The sequence below is a fragment of the Procambarus clarkii genome, chromosome 4 (genome assembly GCF_040958095.1).
Source record: "Procambarus clarkii isolate CNS0578487 chromosome 4, FALCON_Pclarkii_2.0, whole genome shotgun sequence".
NCBI classification, from domain to species: Eukaryota; Metazoa; Arthropoda; class Malacostraca; order Decapoda; family Cambaridae; genus Procambarus; species Procambarus clarkii.
The window spans coordinates 5,783,507-5,801,006 of record NC_091153.1 but is presented as its reverse complement, the minus strand read 5'-3'; the positions used below and the strand labels follow the sequence as shown (position 1 = coordinate 5,801,006).

Genomic DNA, 17,500 nt, shown 5'->3' with positions numbered 1-17,500 from the left:
ACTTTGCACTTTGATCCCTGTAGTGTGCGTGCACAACATGGTCGGGTCGCCGGTTGCACAAGAGAAACAAGTGCCAATTGACACGGTGCCAATGGGGACCCCCCCCCATGACATTTTTCAGAATATCATATCAACTGGACCCAGGATTATTTTTATCCATTCTGCTATTTATAGCATAAAACATCATGCCAGCATGTTCACAAAATTTTCTAAAAAAAAAAAATCTTGCTATCCAATTTGTCCTGTAATTAGGTAAAATAAGCAAGCGGCCTATCATCTCAAACCTATTATCTATCAGGAATTTGGAGGTGATAGGCCTACAAACTCCTCCGCTACGAGACAAAGTTCTCTCTCGCAAGCCTTACACAGAGAGAGAGAGAGAGAGAGAGAGAGAGAGAGAGAGAGAGAGAGAGAGAAAGGAAAAAGAGTGTATGCAGATATTTAAATAGACTTAGCTCTGCTGGATGCCCCTTCATATATATATATATATATATATATATATATATATATATATATATATATATATATATATATATATATATATATATATATATATACCTTGCAAGTATGTATGTGGAACTGTATGTGGGCATATACCAGCTATACGTGTCTCCTACTATAATATACATTATGTATCCTCAGTGGAATGTATTCTCAAGTGTGTGGAGGTGGACACATTTACCAGCGTGTCACTTGAACATGTCTGCAGTCATGTGTGTGTGTGTGCAATAGCCAGAGTTGCAAGCCTGCTCAGTGCGCATATCTCTCTGCGCATGTTTTTTTTAAAACACACACACACGTGGGTCTGTTTATAAGTGCGTGCACTTGAACAGATGCACGCGCGCGTGTGTGTGTGTGTGTGTGGAAATTTTACGTGCACGTACGCCCCTGTGAACAGCAAAAGCCGGATTGAATGAATGCATAACCGGGCCCCCAAAATTGCACATGTTACCCCCTCCCGTAAAGGTGTCGAGTAATTCCCATTTTCTTTTACCTGGCATCCAGATTTTCTTCTTAAGACCCATTGAGTATGGATTTCCTTCCCCCCCCTCCCCCTCCCCTTACCTCTCACCCCCCCCCCATTCCCCTTTCCCGCTTTCATACCCCTTTCTCTTCCCCCATTCCCTTCTATTTCACCCCCATTCGCCACCCTATTTGAACAATACTCAATGGTTCAATATTTCACCTATAAGACCATTTGGACGAGGTTGCAATATTAAAAAAAAAACTATATTGCAAATGATTGAAAAATGATCAATCATTCGAAAAAATAAGGGGATAAAATAAGGCGATAAAATAAGGGGATAAAATAAGGGGATAAAATAAGACGATGAACTAAACGATAAATAAGAAGATATGATACGATAATCTTTAAAAAAAAGAGAGAAAATCATGACACAAATAATTACGACAAAAATGGTGATACTATTGATAACATAGATATCAACAATGATTTATAATGAGAATTTGAAGTACAATGATAACGTGGCCTCTCCAGGGCGCAAAGCCAGGTGTAAGTCGGTATTGAGGAGAAGCTGTTACCCATGCAGCAGGTTTCCCCCTCTCTCCACGTTATTGAAAGTTTCCGATGGAGGTTATCTTGAGATGATTTCTGGCTTTAGTGTCCCCGCGGCCCGGTCCTCGACCAGGCCTCCACCCCCAGGAAGCAGCCCGTGACAGCTGACTAACACCCAGGTACCTATTTTACTGCTAGGTAACAGGGACATAGGGTGAAAGAAATTCTGCCCATTGTTTCTCACCGGCGCCCGGGATCGAAGCCGGGACCACAGGATTACAAGTCCAGCGTGCTGTCCGCTCGGCCGACCGGCTCCCAGGCAATTGGAAAGGCAATTGCCAATGCCCTTAGTTCCAGCGCTGTCGTAGGAGCTGCTTGAACGAGCTTGAAGTCAAAAACGAACTGCCTTAGAGGGGGCTCGAACTCTAGATTTTTCCGGAGTTTTCCTCAGACATATTATATATATAATACAAACTCAAATATCTGTCTGTCAGAGGCAGCAGGCCAGATGCTTGGGGATAGCCTCACCCAATTTTAGAACTGTAATTAATGTATTCATGTCCAACATGAGTGAATCAGGATTTGCATCATTGAAACGAATGGCACTTGACACGGTATCAAACCGACCCCCACGATGCTTCTTGCAAATATCATATTAACTCAGATTTGTTTTTTTTTACTGTATTAAACAGTTTGCATTGACGTCCAGAAACATGTTAAATTGTTTTCTAACTATCATACTTAGAGAGAGAGAGAGAGAGAGAGAGAGAGAGAGAGAGAGAGAGAGAGAGAGAGAGAGAGAGAGACAGAGAGAGAGAGAGAGAGAGAGCACCTACCTACCCCTCGCCCCTAATCCCCTACCTATCGCCACCCATCAAATGAGACCACCACCCACCCATCTCCTCGATCAGGTGGTATGTTTTGACCAGCGAATAATGGTCTCCGTGTCGAGCAGAAGCCCTGGTGGCCTCTCCCAGCGCCCAGTGGTCCGGGGTCATGTTCCAAGCGCCGTCAGGAGGCCTTTGTCAGCACCCATGATGACTGACAGAGACCGTGGGACTTGTACAGATTGGAACGATTTGTGGGTTATGGCGGTCAGGTCGTGGGGGGAGGGGGGTAGTTGATGGTGGTGAGAGTGCGGATGGTGGTGGTGATTGTTAGTGGTGTTGTTCATATATATATATATATATATATATATATATATATATGAAAGTACTTAAGGAAATTCTTGTCTTAATCCTTCCTTCTAGCACTGTTATATTGTTCATCACTTGTTCATTTTCGTGATTAACACATATATGTATGTGAATTATATGTAGGTGAATATATCTAGAACCCTTGTCCATGTATGATAGACGTAAATAGATGAATTGAATGGACTTTTGTTGAGCATTGTTATGACACTATGATAAACGTCTGTGGTTGAGTGTTATCCATGTCCAGCCATATTTATATCCGTCTATCTGTCCATTAATCTGAGTATCCATATATTTATCCATCTATGTATCCATCCATCTGTCTACTGTCTTTGCTGTCTCTTTCTCCCTCCCTCCCTTCATATATATATGTATATATATATATATATATATATATATATATATATATATATATATATATATATATATATATATATGTCGTACCTAGTACCTAGTAGCCAGAACGCACTTCTCAGCCTACTATGCAAGGCCCGATTTGCCTAATAAGCCAAGTTTTCATGAATTAATTGTTTTTCGACTACCTAACCTACCTAACCTTACCTAACCTAACATTTTCGGCTACCTAACATAACCTAACCTATAAAGATAGGTTAGGTTAGGTTAGGTAGGGTTGGTTAGGTTCAGTCATATATCTACGTTAATTTTAACTCCAATAAAAAAAAATGACCTCATACATAATGAAATGGGTAGCTTTATCATTTCATAAGAAAAAAAATTGAGAAAATTTATTAATTCAGGAAAACTTGGCTTATTAGGCAAATCGGGCCTTGCATAGTAGGCTGAGAAGTGCGTTCTGGCTACTAGGTACGACATATATATATATATATATATATATATATATATATATATATATATATATATATATATATATATATATATATATATATATATAGGGGTACCACCTCTGGTGCAATTATAGGGACCCACAGCCTCAAAGAAGGGAACACAGAGCATTCAGGGAAAAACTTGCGATTTAACTCTGAATACGTAAGAGTGTTCGCTTCTCCTACCACCCCCTTTTTTATGGTGTACACTTTATTATGCAAGGTTATACAGTTATATATATGATTGTTTATAAAAAGAGAACATTAAGAGGAAATATATATATATATATATATATATATATATATATATATATATATTTATATATATATATATATATATATATATATATATATATATATATATATATATATATATATATACACACCGGTGTTGACAGGTAAGGTCAGGACACACAATAAAACACCACTGTATATATATAGTGCAATTTATTTTGTAATCTTTCGTCCGTCGCGAGGGACTACCATAAAGCTAATTATGTACACTCTAGACATCTTTACAAAGCTCTACACACAGAGACGACGCCACATACACACACATAATTCTCGTACATAAGACATAGCAGCGAGACACACTTGTAATGTACAAAGGGGAGAATAGGAGGGGAAATATAAATAAAAGAGGGGGGGGGGGCAGATATGAACACACTATGTCATCTTGTTGAAGAGGGGGAGAACAGGGAACACTTACTACTTATAGGGGGGAGCTCCTGATTGGTGCTTCAGGAATGCCGTTTGAGTGAATAAACTGCTGTATAAAACGACTGAATATCACGTTGTGATGAATGGGGGGGGGGGTTAGGAGGGGGGTTGGGAGCGGTAGGGAGGCGTCCCGACCAGCTGAGCGTGACGTCATCATTGTCAACAAACCGGTGGTGCATTATGGGTCCATAAACAGATGAAGGTCGCTGTGACGTCACCAATGTAAACATTAGGGAGTGTGGTGGTGCTTGATGGGAAAAAAATATTTAAGATCTCCGTTTTCTGTGTTGTGGATCAACACAGGATGGCGTGTGTGTGTGTGTGTGTGTGTGTGTGCGTGTGTGTGTGTGTGTGTGTGTGTGTGTGTGTGTGTGTGTGTGTGTGTGTGTGTGTGTGTGTGTGTGTGTGCTGTGTGTGTGTGTGTGTGTGTGCTGTGTGTGTGTGTGTGAGTGCTGTCCCATCATACAGCATTGAGTAGAAGAGCCGTGACTTCTCTTATAGTACCGAGGAAGAGCTCCAGTCAAACGGATCCTTGACTTCAAGACGCCACGAGTACCTCTCAACACTGTCTTAAAAAAACAATGAAGTCACCTTACATCACACAGGATGATCACCATGTTACATCCGAAGCATTAAGGAACTTTAGTGGTTTAAGAAGACACAGGACGTCCTCTATTAAAAAAAGTACTTTTTCTCTGCAAAAATCCTTGTCACTAACGATATGTGAACATACACTTCCCAGGACTGTACTCTGTGACACACATTTCACAGGACTGTACTCTGTGAGTGTGTCTGAGAAGCGGGCAAGACAGGGCAGACACATTTAGTGAATTTTGAAGGAATTCGGAACATTTTAGACGCTTGACCTTAAGAGAAAGTGACAAAGTGAGAGACAATTGAGGTCTACGATGCACCACAGACAACCCAACAATGTCTTAGACTGTTGACCAGACCACACACTAGGAGGTGAAGGGACGACGACGTTTCGGTCCGTCCTGGACCATTCTCAAGTCAATTGTCACTCTGTGGGTGTCTTAGACTGGCCAGCGATCCCCAAGGCAAGATTTAGAGAGTTACTGTAAATTTTAGATCAATTTTAGACTTTTTGATCAATTTTAGACTTTTTGATCAATTTTAGAATTTTTTTTCGTTTTAAAACTTGATTTAACTCCGGAAATGTGAACTCCGAAGGGCTCCCATTTATGTTTTATAGCTCAAGGTGGACCTTGGGGTCTAGATCTCCTCAGATCACCCTCTACAGGACTTAAGGTGAGGCTCAGACTTTCCCAGTTTACAGCTATAAAGCTCGCGATGGACGTCAGACTTTCCAAGCTGGCGCACTCTACGGCTTAAGCTGGACCTCTCACACTCCCTCAGCTGGTCGAACAAGAGACAAAGGTTCTTGTGGATGACTCTTGCTCCAAGACTGCATCACCTGCAGAAAGGAAATGGAGAAGAACTATGTTAGAAGACGTACATATATATATATATATATATATATATATATATATATATATATATATATATATATATATATATATATATACCACCAGTGTTAGAGCACACACATATATAACACTATGTTAGAAGACACACATACATAACACACATATATATGTGTGTATACAACATATATATGTATACAACAGCCTCAGCCCACTGCAACAAAGACAGCAAGAACAATCCAAATGCAACTCAACTGATAATATTTGCAATGTTAACAACAAAATTATCCATTATTGCCCAAAATATTTAGCAATAAATAATAATAATAATAATAATACAATTATTATTTAATTGAAAAATAGTACAAATAATACAGAAAAACAATTACAATAACAATTAATATATTTTTAGGAAAATATTTTTTGGAAAATTTATTTTTTTGGGAAATGGTAAATGACCCAATTTATGTTAAAGTGAATTTAGAACCAAAATTAAGAACTAAATTCTAAATTTAGAATTTAGAATTAAAAGAATTTAAAGTGAATTTAGAATTTTTCGATGTAACTTCCTTCCTTTCTCAAGGTGCTGTTTATAGTCTTCTAAGGAAAGATGTAGGTTACAATAGTTTACTTTTAGAAAGGTGGTATACACAATTTACTTGTGTAATAAAATGGCCAATTATTCTAGAAAGTGACTTTCTTATTCTAAATCCGATTAAAAAAAGATGGAAGATTGTTTTTAAACAGCTGGAATATTTCTGATAAAAATGGCTTCTATAAATCTGATATTTTACTTTCAGAAAGCAGATTTATTACTTTTAAATTGTATTTTTATATACTACAGTAAACTGTTGGTTTACTTCTTTTAAGTTTGTTGTATTAGATTTAGAAATCTGGTCTACTTATTTTAGAAATTTGGCCTATATTTTTGATAACTGAAACAGGTCAGAATTTCAGTTAAGAAAATAAAAAACAAATTGAGTGGTGTTGGACTATTATATTTAATAAAGTTAATTATATTTAATATATTTGATAACTTAGTTATTTAATTTGATATTTATTAAATATTATTATCATTTTTCAATAATTTGAAATTCAATCAATAATTCAATAATCTCATTATCAATAAATATTATCATTAAAATATAATTAATTATTAAAAACTCGATGATATTCTAAATGTGTTTTTACTCGTTTTTAACGGTGGTTAATTGGTTTAGAAAGTCGGTATGATGATTTAGAAAGTTGCTCTGTTACTTCCAGAATGTAATTGACTTTCTTTTAGAAAGCTGGTCAATTACTTTTTGAGAAAACTGTGTATTTAGAAAACTGTATTTAGAAAACTGTGTATTTAGAAAATTGTGTATTTAGAAAACTGTGTATTTAGAAAACTGTATATTTAGAAAACTGTGTATTTAGAAAACTGTGTATTTAAAAAACTGTATATTTAAAAAACTGTATATTTAAAAAAGTATATATTTAGAAAATTGTGTATTTAGAAAACTGTGTATTTAGAAAACTGTGTATTTAAGAAACTGTATATTTAAAATACTGTGTATTTAGAAAAATCTGTATTTAGAAAACTGTATATTTAGAAGACTGTATATTTAGAAAACTGTATATTTAAGAAACTGTATATTTAAAATAATGTGTATTTAGAAAAATCTGTATTTAGAAAACTGTATATTTAGAAAACTGTATATTTAAGAAACTGTATATTTAAGAAACTGTATATTTAAAATACTGTGTATTTAGAAAAATCTGTATTTAGAAAACTGTATATTTAGAAAACTGTATATTTAGAAAACTGTATATTTAAGAAACTGTATATTTAAGAAACTGTATATATTTAGAAACCTGTCACGTTAATTTCAGAATTCAGATTTATATTCTTATTAAAACTAAAGTAAACAACTGTTACTATTAGCCTTTCTGTTGAATGCTAGTTTGTTGCTTTTAAAATTGTTGTCACTATTAGAAACCTGTTCTATAATTATCCTAAAACTTGGCGTTACAATATGCAAGGTTAATATTTTTAGTAAGCTTGACTATTAGTTGTAAAAAACTGATCCGTTTTAGAAAGTTGGTCAGTTGCTTTTAGAAAGATGGTTTTAATTTTTGTATAAAACAAGTCCACTTTTAGGAAAACTGTCATTCCTTTTTTTTTGGGGGGGGGGAAACTCGTCAAACTGTTGTTATTTTGTTTCATAAAACTTGTTTGGTTGTTTCAGGAAGCCGATGTATTCTTTGTAGAACTTTAAAAAGGAGTTTTTACAAAATTTTTAAATTTGAATTATTACTTTTTAAAATATGGAATCTTGGTTTTAATTGTGTTATTTACTTTTAGAAACTTTATTGATTAATTTTAGAAAGTTCATTTTGACCTTGTACTATATATATATATATATATATATATATATATATATATATATATATATATATATATATATATAAATATATATATATATATATATGTCGTACCTAGTAGCCAGAACGCACTTCTCAGCCTACTATGCAAGGCCCGATTTGCCTAATAAGCCAAGTTTTCATGAATTAATTGTTTTTCGACTACCTAACCTACCTAACCTAACCTAACCTAACTTTTTCGGCTACCTAACCTAACCTAACCTACAAAGATAGGTTAGGTTAGGTTAGGTAGGTTTGGTAAGGTTCGATCATATATCTACGTTAATTTTAACTCCAATAAAACAAATTGACCTCATACATAATGAAATGGGTAGCTTTATCATTCCATAAGAAAAAAATAGAGAAAATATATTCATTCAGGAAAACTTGGCTTATTAGGCAAATCGGGCCTTGCATAGTAGGCCGAGAAGTGCGTTCTGGCTACTAGGTACGACAATATATATATATATATATATATATATATATATATATATATATATATATATATATATATATATATATATATATATTAAATCTATTATTTGTAAAAGGTGGTCTATTTTACAAATAGAGAATATTGTTTTCAGAAAGCTGGCTTGTTACTTTTTTAAAATGCTGGTCTATTAATTTTAAAAAGCTGATGTATTAATTTTAGAAAACTGGCGTTTTAGACAGAAACTCAGAGCAAAGGAATAATTGATTGATAAGGATTAAGCCACCCAAGAGACGGCACGGGCATGAATAACCCGAAATAGCATAGGAATTTGTTGTTGTTTCAGATTTAGCTACTGGGAACGACGTGTCCATGTAGCACGGGCTATGGTGAGCCCGTAACGGGTAGCAGAGAAATTCGGTGTTTACCTTAATACAATGACTGGTGTAGGTGAGGCGGCCTCGGTGTTGGAGATGAAGATGGTGGAGGTGGTGCAGATGGTGGTGGTGGTGGTGGTGCCGATGGTGGTGGTGGTGGAGGTAGTGTAGAGGGAGCTCCAATCATCCCCTGCTGCTGCTGCTGTTGCTGCTGCTGCTGCTGCTGCTGCTGCTGCTGCTGCTGCTGCTGGTGATGGTGCTGCTGAAGGCTCTGGAGGTAGGCATGCGTCATGTCTGCGGGCGTGGGGGCGTGGGTGGTGTTATCATGGGGGCTGGCGTTCTGCAGGAGGCGGGCGCTGTGTTCCTGCGCTTTCTGTCGCAGCGCCGCGATGCTGCTGGACCTGCGGAACGAGACCGGTTAGGCACTCCAAGGCTAGGTCCTAGCCAGGTTCTCTTGCTAGGCTAGCGTTAGTGTAGGTTTTCATAGCTCTAGACAAACGAATTAGAGCTACACTGATTTGGATAGCCCGGAATAGTCTTAGATAGTCAATAGTGGACTAGGGTGAGTTTACACAATATAGACAATAGTGATCTAGGATAAGTTTACACAAATGATAATTTTAAGTGACTCTACAGAAACAACACACGAACACAAGTTAAGGAATTAATTAGAGCATAACTCTACCTACTCCATGAACGAGTCTACTCGCATATATCATTACAATCTGTAATCATTTTTCTCAATCAGATGATATCAGTTTCAACAGGACTGATATAAAATGGGATGACAACGCACAGACGAGTCATAGTCTGAAATTAATCATTATAGAATGGAAAGTAATGAATCTAAGATATGTGATCAGTTTACCGTGCAAGCAATGGTAAACTTGATAGAGTTATACTAAGCTTGGGGTATATGTATGGTGTATCCTGGCAGGATGGAGGGTATATTTATATACTGGTTTGGGGGAGAATGAGTATACTGTGTGTGTATACTATGTATACTATGTATACTGTGAGTATACCTAGGATAAGTTTACTCTAGTGTGACGCCAGAGTGAAGGTAGGATGGTTGAGTTGTACTTGCTAGGACAGAACTCAACTCGTCGGCAGGCTATATTCATCGTCATCGTCAATTTTTGACGCATTCGTCAATTTTTGACGCATTCGTCAATTTTTGACGCATTCCTCAATTTTTGACGCATTCGTCAATTTTTGACGCATTCGTCAATTTTTGACGCATTCCTCAATTTTTGACGCATTCGTCAATTTTTGACGCGTTCGTCAATTTTTGACGCGTTCATCAATTTTTGACGCGTTCATCAATTTTTGACGCATTCATCAATTTTTGACGCGTTCATCAATTTTTGACGCATTCATCAATTTTTGACGCATTCATCAATTTTTGACGCGTTCATCAATTTTTGACGCATTCGTCAATTTTTGACGCATTCATCAATTTTGGCACATTCATCAATTTTTGACGCATTCATCAATTTTGACGCATTCATCAATTTTGACGCATTCATCAATTTTTGACGCATTCATCAATTTTGACGCATTCATCAATTTTGAAGCATTCATCAATTTTTGACGCATTCATCAATTTTGACGCATTCATCAATTTTGAAGCATTCATCAATTCAACGGTAAAAAGGGCGCCTGACAGCTGGGTGGACAGCGCTTCGGATTCGTAGTCCTGAGGTTCCGGGTTCGATCCCCGGTGGAGGCGGAGACAAATGGGCAAAATGTTTCTTTCACCCTGATGCCCCCTGTTACCTAGCAGTAAATAGGTACCCGGGAGTTAGACAGCTGCTACGGGCTGCTTCACGAAGCAGTTACGCAAGTACTTACGAACGTGTACATCTTTCCTCAATCTTTGACGGCTTTGGTTACATTTATTAAACAGTCTACAAGCATGAAAACTTGCCAATCAACTGTTGTTATTGTTATAAACAGCCTCCTGGTGCTTCGGAGCTCATTAACTGTTTAATAATTGTAAACAAAGCCGCCAAAGATTGAGAAAAGATGGACAGGTTCGTAAGTGCTTGCGTAACTGCTTCGTGAATCTGGCCCCAGGTTCGTAAGTGCTTGCGTAACTGCTTCGTGAATCTGGCCCCAAGTTCGTAAGTGCTTGTGTAACTGCTTCGTGAATCTGGCCCCAGGTTCGTAAGTGCTTGCGTAACTGTTTCGTGAATCTGGCCCCCAGGTTCGTAAGTGCTTGCGTAACTGTTTCGTGAATCTGGCCCCCAGGTTCGTAAGTGCTTGTGTAACTGCTTCGTGAATCTGGCCCCCAGGTTCGTAAGTGCTTGCGTAACTGCTTCGTGAATCTGGCCCCCAGGTTCGTAAGTGCTTGCGTAACTGCTTCGTGAATCTGGCCCCCAGGTTCGTAAGTGCTTGCGTAACTGCTTCGTGAATCTAGCTAATGAACAGTATGTATCAAATAGATCTCACTGTTGATTGACGGGGCAACCGATCCACCAGTAGATCCCTAACCTGTCTTTATAAGACAGGTGAGATTGACGGCATTGCTGGGTTAGCATTTAAGACCACTACAATCATCTTGCAGTTTACGGGTTATTCATGCCCGTGCCACCTCTTTGGGTGGCTTAATCTTCATCAATCAATCAATCAATCAATCTTCCGTACTTAGTAACCATGTATTGTAGCCACCGTCTAACCCTGTCCATAGAGGATAGAGGAAAATGTGTATATGCTAGTCACTATTGTATTAGTCACTATATTGTATTAGTCACTATATTGTATTAATGTATGATCCCATCTGTCGTAGAAAATAAGTAAAAAAATAAAAAATAGCGCGAGGGATTAACAAATGCGTTCGTGGATATCACGCGTTCGTGGATATCACGCGTTCGTGTGATATCACGCGTTCGTGGATATCACGCGTTCGTGTGATATCACGCGTTCGTGGATATCACGCGTTCGTGGATATCACGCGTTCGTGTGATATCACGCGTTCGTGGATATCACGCGTTCGTGTGATATCACGCGTTCGTGGATATCACGCGTTCGTGTGATATCACGTGTTCGTGGATATCACGCGTTCGTGTGATATCACGCGTTCGTGGATATCACGCGTTCGTGGATATCACGCGTTCGTGGATATCACGCGTTCGTGGATATCACGCGTTCGTGTGATATCCACGTGTTGCGGCTTGCAAGGGTTGAAACACCTTTCAATATCAGAGCTGGGGTGATCATTTCGTACAAGTTGTATTAAGTTCATGATGGCACTTAAGTTCTTCTGGAGGGGGGGGGGGCAAATAGGGTATTCTCACTCCACTGTCTTGACCAATTACCTACAGACCAATTACCTACGGACCAGTTACCTACAGACCAATTACCTACAGACCAATTACCTACAGACCAATTACCTACAGACCAATTACCTACAGACAAATTACCTACAGACCAATTACCTACAGACCAGTTACAGTTTATATCCTGCAATTGTTAATTTCAGGATAATCCAACAATTTATCCCAATCAAGAACTGTAAGAAACTCATCATATCATAAAGAGGGAGATAACGAGACTCGTTATCTTGAGGTTATCTTGACTCATATTAAATGGTGAAAAAAATAGAGCTATTCTTTATTCTTTCATAATAAATCATTGTGTCGGGGGGACAGGCAGCCAGTGTGTATATATATATACGTGTTAGCCTTATATAGAAAACCAGCGGTCGAGTTACTAACTGCAACCCCCACAATAAGCTCACCAACTCCTGATGTTTCATTTTGACTACTAGGTGAACAGATGCATTAGGTGATAGAAAACGCGCGTAACCACCTCTGTCTTGCCCGGGATTCGAACCCGGAATTTCCGACTGGGAGTCGGAAACGAACCCGCCTGACCTAAGAATATATCCCACCCTGCCTCGTGTGGTGTCAGGTGACGAGGCCGGGTCCTGGGGCCCAGGAGCTAGAGCCAAGGTAGGTGTAAGCCTAGGGGCTCGGAGGGGGTGAGATGGAGTGGGCGTGGGGAGGGGTGAAATGGGCGTTAAAAGGGGTGAAATAGGCGTCGAGAGGGGTGAAATAGGCGTCGAGAGGTGAAATGGGCGTCGAGAGGGGTAAAATAGGCGTCGAGAGGGGTGAAATAGGCGTTGAGAGGGGTGAAATGGGCGTCGAGAGGGGTGAAATGGGCGTGAGAAGCAACGAAATGGACGTAGAGAAGATTAAGAAAACATAAACTCAGAATCGTCTAAGTTCACCACAGTAACAATCTAAGACACTCACCTGAAATCCTCCGGCTGAGAGGGATGCTTATCGTCCGGCGACCCGACTTCGCTACCACCTTCGTCCTCGCTCGATTCCCCTCCTGCGTCTTCCCCTTCGTCGCTGACTCCTCCTCCTCCTCCTCCAGGTCTCAGCGAATCCCCTCCTCCTCCCCCTGCGTCTCCTGCGTGTGGGTTTTGCGTCTCTTCTTGACTCTTTGCGTCGCCGTCTTGGTCCTTCTCACCCTCCTCCACTTTCTGAAGCTGTTGCGCCGCTTCGAGGCTCTTCCGGTGCATCCCTGTGGAGGTCACGAGGTCAGAGGGACGCGGAGAGGGTCAGCGCTCGGGTCAAGAGGTCACATCATTGGGACTATTCAATATGGGACTGAAAAAGTATTTGTTTTAAAACGTCAATTTGAAGGAAGATAATGTTATGTCACAAGAGAAAAGTGGTGTTAAATATTGGTATTTTATATTCATGATGATGTGTTCTAGACCCCTAATCTGCGAAGGACCCCAGGGAGCGACCCCATCGATGGACCCCAGCGAGGGACCCCAGCGAGGATCCCAGCAAGGATCCCAGCGAAGGACTCCAGCAGGATCCCAGCGAAGGACCCCAGCAAGGGACGCCAGCGAGGGACCCCAGCAAGGATCCCAGCAAGGATCCCAGCGAAGGACCCCAGCAAGGGACCCCAGCAAGAGGACCCCAGCTAGGGGTCACCAGCTTGGGGTCACCAGCTTGGGGTCACCAGTTACCACAGAGGCGCCCCACCGTCACCCCGACACCACCACCCTCGTCACCTGGCCAAGTTTGACCCCAGCTTCTTGACCCTTGACCCCACTTTTCAGTCAATGACACCCCAGAGACCCCCTTTAACCCCTCCCCCCCCCCTGACCCTTACGTTAAAGCCCAGCTGATCCATTTACTAGATCAAGAGCAATTAGAATTAAAATTAAATTAGTTTCAACTTCAAATCTAATGACTGAACTACAGCATTCTAAATCAAATTGACATTTTAGGCTTATAAAACGTGGCCAGGATTAACGAGAGCCCGACTGTGAACTCCTCACCACGATCACCAGTCATCAAGCGAAACATCTTACGAAACCGGTACATCTTTCCTCCTATTTCTCCTATTTATTAAAGCGTTTACGAGCTTGGAAATGCTGCGAGATCATTCTGAACGACTAACGTTGCCGTAGACTATCTCATATATAGCGCTTCGGTGCTCAGAGGGATGTACAGGTTTCGTAGGCGTAGATGGATGGTGTATTCTGACCCCCTGACGCCATGATCGGTCAATACAACACCTTGTCAAGTTGTAGGAATTGAATTACATTTGATCACAACTTTCCAGTTCTTGACAGGTTTGGAAATCTCCAATTGACATTCCGCCACCAATATGACCCCTAATGACCTCGATTTTTCCCTCTTTTCCTAACGACTCAGCGCCGAGGGGAACAAGGCTGTTCGAGGAGGAGGTGGTGCCGGAAGTGACGGGGATCGAGCGCCGTCGTGGACTCACCTGGCGGACTCTGACCCATACCTAGGAGCCAGGGGGCGGGGCACTCATCTCCGGATTCGACAGACTTGACGATGGCTTCCGGGAGAGGAAGAGAGTGCCGGACCATGGCACCGTAGAGGCCATACTCCGCCATGATGGTACTCTTGCCCCAAGTCTTCTCCGTCTTGCGCCACTTGGCCCGTCGGTTCTGGAACCATACCTGTTGGCATGGCACGAGGGGTGATTAGTGCATCCTGGAGGGTCTCAACTGACTCCTGGAGGGTATCAACTGACTCTTGGAGGGTATCAACTGACTCAAAGATGCCAGCATCTGCAGGCGAGGAGTCACAATAACGTGGCTGAAGTATGTTGACCAGACCACACACTAGAAGGTGAAGGGACGACGACGTTTCGGTTCGTCCTGGACCATTCTCAAGTCGATTGTGAGGACAATCGACTTGAGTCCTCACAATCGACTTGAGAATGGTCCAGGACGGACCGAAACGTCGTCGTCCCTTCACCTTCTAGTGTGTGGCCTGGTCAAACATGCCGGCATCTCCATTATCTCAGGTGTGAGGATAATTCTCTCAGCATCTTTAAATGTTTAAGGGGAACTATCCAGGATAAAATGACAAGCCATTGCGACTATATAGCACTGGGAAGGGGTGAGGATAAGGATTTGGGATGGGGACGGGGGGGAAGGAATAGTGGCCCAATTACTTGGACGGTCGGGGATTGAACGCCGACCTGCATGAAGCGAGACCGTCGCTCTACCGTCCAGGCCAAGTGGTTGGGTGTGTGTGTGGGAAAAAAAGAAGTAGTAACAGTTGATTGATTGACAGTTGAGACGCGGGCCTAAAGAGCAGAGCTCAACCCCCCCGCAAGCACAACTAGGTGAATACACACACACACACACACACACACACACACACACACACACACACACACACACACACACACACACACACACACACACACACACACTTAAAAAAAAATAAAATTCAAAAAGTACAAATACGCAAAAGTTCCCTTTAAAAATTTAAAATTTAAGCACCATAAATACAATTTTGCACCACCAGACAGTTAAGGGTCCAAGAGCTGCAGCTCAACCACCCGACAGTTTAAAGAGAATAGCCAGCTTAGGCGAGGCCATCAGCCAATCAACGACGAGACCAGGTTAATGACCAAACAAATCGAATTTTCTGATTGGTTCAAATCGTCCCTGGTAATTTCAGCCTCAGTGGGAGAGAGGTGAGGGGGGGGGGGACGAACTTTACCTACCTGTCTGTCTGTCTGTCTGTCTGTCTGTCTGTCTGTCTGTCTGCCTGTCTGTCTGTCTGTCTGTCTGTCTGCCTGTCTGTCTGTCTGTCTGTCTGTCTGTCTGCCTGTCTGTCTGTCTGTCTGTCTGTCTGTCTGTCTGTCTGTCTGTCTGTCTGTCTGTCTGTCTGTCTGTCTGTCTGCCTGTCTGTCTGTCTGTCTGTCTGTCTGCCTGTCTGTCTGTCTGTCTGTCTGTCTGCCTGTCTGTCTGTCTGTCTGTCTGTCTGTCTGTCTGTCTGTCTGCCTGTCTGTCTGTCTGTCTGTCTGTCTGTCTGTCTATCTGCCTGTCTGCCTGTCTGTCTGTCTGTCTGTCTGTCTGTCTGTCTGTCTGTCTGTCTGTCTCAGACGGTAGGATTTATTATGTCTGTTTGCCAGCCAGATTTTGTGTCAATGTACAGTGATTCTGATCTATCTTTCTATCTATCTATTTATCTATCTATCTATCGAGAGGAGGGTGGAAACCTTGTTCAATCTGTACACTTGTCTGTTAATTGTCTTCACAGCTTCTAGTCAAAGTCTGCACTATCTCCATCTTTATCTACCTCCTATTTATTCCCCCTCTTCCTCCTCCTGCTCCAACCACTGAGACAAAGAATGAGACACAGAGAGAGAGTAGAGGGAAGTACACGAGGTACTCAGGAGTAAGGGGGAAGAGGGTGAGGGGAAATAGAGAGACTACACGAGTACTCAGGAGAAAGGGGGAAGAGGGTGAGGGGAAATAGAGAGAGTACACGAGTACTCAGGAGAAAGGGGGAAGAAGGTGAGGGGAAATAGAGAGAGTACACGAGTACTCAGGAGAAAGAGGGAAGAGGGTGAGGGGAAATAGAGAGAGAGATATCTCCCCCCCCTTTTTCTCTCACATGAAGATGTAAGCAGACAGTTATTGTCAGGACAATGGGTAATGGTCTGTGAGGAAGTGAATGAGATTCCTGTGAGTGGTAGACAGTTTCGACCCCACTCATTTCACCCCCTCTTCCTCGATTCCTCCCCCTCTCCCCCCAACTCCTCATGCAGCATCTTCACAGCGCCTGGGAACAAGCAGGGAACGGTTGTGTTGTTAAGGTTGAAGGGCCTACGGAGCAATGACTCTAACTAAACTACTGTTTTGAGTCGTAGGATATTGTCGGAGTTTTCGTTCTATCTGCAATTGAGATTGTGGGTGGAGCGTGGCTCTTGCTACTTCCTCTCTCTGTTATAACGGCGTGTCAGGAAGGTGGACAGTCTGCCTGCTATCATAACATCGTGTCAGCAAGGTGGACAGCCTGCCTGCTATCATAACATCGTGTCAGCAAGGCGGACAGCCTGCCTGCTATCACAACACCGTGTCAACAAGGCGGACAGCCCGCCTGCTATCATAACATCGTGTCAGCAAGGCGGACAGCCCGCCTGCTATCATAACATCGTGTCAACAAGGCGGACAGCCCGCCTGCTATCATAACATTGTGTCAGCAAGGCGGACAGCCCGCCTGCTATCAGAACACCGTGACAGCAAGGCGGACAGCC

The 17,500-nt window shown here is 41.4% G+C and overlaps 1 protein-coding gene across 1 annotated transcript in view; it reads right to left on the bottom strand.

Moving 5' to 3' along the window:
• Window positions 1–4,213: 4,213 nt before the first annotated feature.
• Window positions 4,214–17,500, bottom strand: part of LOC123751598 (uncharacterized) — a 90,412-nt gene continuing 77,125 nt past the window's right edge. Inside the window, exons 7-10 of the mRNA XM_069334792.1 lie at window positions 14,717–14,900; window positions 13,198–13,504; window positions 8,990–9,339; window positions 4,214–5,712 (exon numbers count right to left, since the gene is read on the bottom strand). Coding sequence (XP_069190893.1) covers window positions 8,991–9,339; window positions 13,198–13,504; window positions 14,717–14,900 — 840 coding nt within the window. The 3' untranslated portion in view covers window positions 4,214–5,712; window position 8,990. The remainder of the gene's footprint in view (window positions 5,713–8,989; window positions 9,340–13,197; window positions 13,505–14,716; window positions 14,901–17,500) is intronic.